Below are 5,000 nucleotides of genomic sequence, written 5' to 3'. Positions count from 1 at the left end.
ATTGCAATCCTATCAAATGATAATCTTACCAACAACAAGCTTAACCACCATTACCAACCATTATTATAATAATCCTTCTTCCCCCCCGCCTCCCCCCTCCCTTCTTTCACCCCAGTGCGCTGCCCGAATGGCTGGAAGTACTGGGACAACCATTGCTACTATTTCGGCCTCGAGTCCAAGTCGTGGAGCGATTCCAGGTCATGGTGTCAGGCCAACTTAGGCAGTGACCTGGCTTCCATCACCAGTGAGGATGAGAACACTTATATCAATAGTAAGTGAAGGGAGAGGTGTTTATGCATGCATGGTCAATTTAGAAAGGTGTAGCTGTGTTGATTTTGATAGGTATATGCATTGCAAGGTATATATATATGGTGTGTTAGAAAATTATATGCATGGTAATTTTTGAAAGTTACATCCATGATATTTTATTCAGTCGCTTGATTGAGATGATAATGTAAAGACTTATCTATAATTTTCTAACAATATCTGACAATATCTCCCTCCGTATCCCCCCCCCCCCTGATGATTTACCCCGCCGTAATTTTCTCCCCCAGGTGTGTTAGCAAACCAGTACGTAAACGCCTGGATTGGTCTCCATGACAACGACGCCGGGGAGGAGTGGCACTGGATGGACGGTGCCAACTTTGGCTATACGAACTGGATGGACGGGGAACCAAACAACCAGGATGGACTGGAACACTGTGGAGAGGTAGGAGGTATGGGGATGGTTGTGCGGGGGGTGGGCGAGGCGGGGGGTGGGGGGTGGAGTGGAAGGGGGTAAGGTAGAGTGGAATTGTTTGTGTAGGTGTGTAAGGAGTGTATGGGGTGGGGATGGGGGTGGGGGTGTATGTGTGTGTGTGTGTGTGTGTGTGTGTGTGTGTGTGTGTGTGTGTTTGTTTGTTTGTGTTTGTTTGTTTGTGTGTTGGTGGTTGCATGATGTTGGTGGAAGTATTTGGTGACGGTAGGGGTATTTATGTAGTGTGTACGTTTGGAGATGTGTTTATGATCTGTTTTGAAGTGTGGTTTAAATAAGTGCACAGGCAATGGTGGTTAATACATGATATTATAGAATTATTCGCTGATAGAATTCTGAACTGCTTCTTATACTCCATGCAACTCGATTGAGATATTTGAAATCAATTTGGCTTGCATTCTGTAAATTTGATGATTACGAAAAAAGTACGATTTTAAAAAAATGAAAAAATAATAACAAATCAACCGACAGAGAAAACGTAGTGTTGCCAACTATGAAGGGGTGACTATAATATTCGACTATATATATATTTTTTTGTCCTTTACGTGAAGACCCGAACCGTCTCAGGTTTCTGTCATTACTAGATCATCACTCAGTAACTCTGTCCAGCTTACGACCCACGCGAATAACCCTGAAAGTCTGACATGCTACCATTCAGAAGTTATTGACGAAATTGTCAGCTAAAAACTATGCACGCAAAATACAAGCAGAATTTATAAAGTGGAAGTAGTGAAGATATTTCCTTTACTTAGCGAGAGCGAGAATGAGAATTAGAATGAGAATGAGAATGAGAATGCTAGTGCGAATAAGAATGAAAATATAAATAAGAGTGAGAGAGCGAGAGCAAGAGTGAGAATGCGAATGAGAATGAAAATGCGAATAAAAATGAAAATATGAATGAGAGTGAGAGAGGGAGACCGAGAGCAATAGAGAGAGAAAGAGAAAGAGAAAGAGAAAGAGGGAGAAAGACCGACTGACTGACTGACTGCCTGATTGACTGACTTCAGCGGCACAACAAGAGGCCACGCCCCTCAGATTGATAGCTCAGAGTCACGGTGTTTCTGCGCAAGATGTAGACAGTGCAATAAAGACACTGCTGAGACAACGTAATAACAGCTGTAAGCAAAGGAGAAGAAAATGTTTATTTACAATTTTCTTTCACAATTTTCTTTCTTTCCCTCTTTCTGTCGGCCCGTGTTTGTGTTCTTGACCTCGCAAATGCAGATGATGCTTCTGTCAAGAAAATGGCACGGAGGTGTTGCAATATTCAATCTTGCAACTGACGCTCTGCCAAAATAATGCATGACTGGTTTTTTTTATTATCGTACTTTCCAAAAAGTTTTACCTCAATTTCTTTCGCTCATGGGTATATGATATATATATGTATATATATATATATATATATATATACACACATTTTTTTCTCGGAATAATTATTATGAAATATGAAGAACCTTGATTTATCTTCTTCAATAAGATTGCAAACTTTGCAAATATTTATGTGAGTGACAAAACAAAAACACGTATGTATAAATGTGCTCGTACAAGACATATATGTATACGTTCTCACACACACACGCGCACACAAACATACAAACAAACAAACAAACAAACAAACACACACACAAACAAACACACACACACACACACACACAAACACAAACACAAACAAACACACTCACTCACACACTCACTCGCAAATGAACCAAATGTCAAACCAATTTCATTTCTTTCACAGATAAGGTCATCTGATTACTACTATAGTGGTATGTGGAACGATATGCCCTGCGATCTTCTTAATGCGTTTGTGTGCAAAACTACAGTCAGTAAGTTATTATCTATTCCTTTATCCATTAAGTTATTTTTATTATTTATTTTTCATTTTTCCATTCGTGTGTCTTTGGGGGATTCTCATTTCGCCTCTTTTTTCTATTTTTGTTTTAATCTTTCTATGCCTCTCTCTCTTTCTCTTTCGTTTCTCTCTCTCTCTGTCTCACTCTCTCATTCTCTCTCTCTCTCATTTTTTCTTTCTATGCCTCTCTCTCTTTCTCTTTCGTTCTTTTTCTCTCTCTTTTCCTCTCTCTCTCTCTCTCTCTCTCTCTCTCTCTCTCTCTCTCTCTCTCTCTCTCTCTCTCTCTCTCTCTCTCTCTCTCTCTCTCTCTCTCTCTCTCTCTCTCTCTCTCTCCCTCTCCCTCTCCCTCTCCCTCTCTCTCTGATAATCTCGATTTAGTTTGTCTTATCTATTGAATCATAGCCATTTCCCCGCTCTTATCAGACACGAATCAATTTCTCTTATTCATTAATTTATCCCTCTCCCCCCTTTCCCCCCCTCCCAGAGACATGCCCAGAATCATGGACACTTTACAACGGCAAGTGTTATTATGCGAGCAACTTCGAGGCAACCTGGAATGTTGCAAGGGACCTGTGCAAGGAATTCAACACGGAGGCCGACCTTGTTAGCATACACTCGCAGGACGAGAGTGATTTCTTTGGAGGTCAGTTTCTTATATACTTTTTTTCGTATGGTAATAGTAATAGTGATGATAATGTTAACAATAACAATATTTATCTTCGGAGTAGTTGTGATGTTGATCGTACCCACTAGTACTAGTTACTACTACTACTACTACTACTACTACTACCAATACTAATTATTAGAGAGCTTATATTAAAGAATTATATTAATGATAATATTGAGAATCATCGTTATGTATAGTCTATCATTTATGATTATATAATAATCATATTTATGATAATGCTTATAATGATAATAATACTAACAACTATGATCATAACAATACCTCAGAAAAAAAAGCAAATAATAACAATACCAACACCTCCTTCCCCCCTCATCACCTCGTTACCTCCCCCTCCCTCATTACCTTCCTCCCTCATTCCCTCCCCTCCCCTTCCTCCTTACACCCTCACCCTCATTACCTTCTCCCCTCCCCTTTCTCCTCGCCCCCCCTCCCTCCTTATCACCTCCCCCTCCTTCATTACCTTCCCCCCTCCCCCTCATCACCTCCCCCTCCCTCATTACCTTCCCTCCTCCCCTTCCTCCTCGCCCCCCCCTCCCCTTCCTCCTCGCCCCCCCTCCCTCATCACCTCCCCTCCTTCATTACCTTCTCTCCTCCCCCCTCATCACCTCATCACCTCCCTCATTACCTTCCCCCCTCCCCTTCCTCCTCTCCCCCCCTCCCATTCCTCCTCGCCCCCCCTCCCCCTCACCCCCTCCCTCATTACCTTCCCCCCTCCCCTTCCTCCTCGCCTCCTCCCCCTCCCACCCATACACACACACACAGACGTCCTGACCCACAGCAGCCTGGGTACCTGGATCGGCTTCACCTACGACGCAGAAACCGGGCAGTGGGCTTGGAGCGACGGCCAGCCAGTGAACTACACCAACTGGAACGATGGCGAGCCGAACAACCTGGATGGAGAGGCTTGCACGGAGATCATCGACGCTGTAGGGTGGGACACACACACCAAGTGGAATAACATGCCTTGCACCGACAGCAGGGCCTTTGGTTGCGAGTTCTTCCCGAGTGAGTTGTGTTTTTTTTTTTTTTGGGTGGGGGTGGGGGTGGAAGTAGGGGGATGGGGTGTGTGCAAGGAGGGTGAGTTGGGTTGGGGTTGGGTTGGGTGAGAGAGAGAAAGAGAGAGAGAGAGAGAGAGAGAGAGATAGATAGAGAGAGAGAGGTTGATTGATTGATTGATTGAGTGAGTTAGTGAGTGAATTGAGTGAGTAAGTGAGTGAGTGAGTTAGAGAGAAAGAGTGAGTTAAAGAGAGAGATAGTTAGAGAGAGATAGTTAGAGAGTGTGTGAGTTTTGTGTGTGTGTGTTGTTCATGTGTGTGTGTGTGTGTGTGTGTGTGTGTGTGTATGTGTGTGTGTGTGTGTATGTGTGCGTGTGTATGTGTGAGTGAGTGAGTGAGTGAGTGAGTGAGTGAGTGAGTGAGTGAGTGAGAGAGAGGTAGATAGATAGATAGAGAGATAGATAAATAGAGAGATAGAGATAGAAATAGAGTTAGATATAGATAGATAGATAGATAGACACACACATAACCAAACAAACACACAGAAACAAGACACATCTAACCATCTTCCTCCCGCCCTCCCAACAGCACACACAGTCGGTTGTGATGAAGGGTGGCAAGCTTTCAACAACTATTGCTACTGGTATTCCAACGGCGACTATTCCTACATCAGCAATTCATTCAATGAGGCGAGGGACGACTGCAGGAGCA

At 43.3% G+C, this 5,000-nt stretch overlaps 1 protein-coding gene across 1 annotated transcript in view; it reads left to right on the top strand.

Moving 5' to 3' along the window:
• Positions 1 to 5,000, top strand: part of LOC122251565 (uncharacterized) — a 70,896-nt gene that overhangs the window by 26,270 nt on the left and 39,626 nt on the right. The window contains 6 exon segments of the mRNA XM_086534541.1: positions 116 to 271; positions 555 to 709; positions 2,493 to 2,580; positions 3,091 to 3,249; positions 4,057 to 4,299; positions 4,878 to 5,000. The exon segment at positions 4,878 to 5,000 is cut by the window's right edge and continues 72 nt beyond it. Coding sequence (XP_086390667.1) covers positions 116 to 271; positions 555 to 709; positions 2,493 to 2,580; positions 3,091 to 3,249; positions 4,057 to 4,299; positions 4,878 to 5,000 — 924 coding nt within the window.

This window comes from Penaeus japonicus, unplaced genomic scaffold (genome assembly GCF_977035675.1).
Source record: "Penaeus japonicus unplaced genomic scaffold, GWHDUDI00000001_assembly GWHDUDI00000041, whole genome shotgun sequence".
In the NCBI taxonomy this organism is placed as follows: Eukaryota; Metazoa; Arthropoda; class Malacostraca; order Decapoda; family Penaeidae; genus Penaeus; species Penaeus japonicus.
The sequence above is the reverse complement of the archived record's forward strand: the minus strand, read 5'-3'. Positions and strand labels throughout refer to the sequence as shown.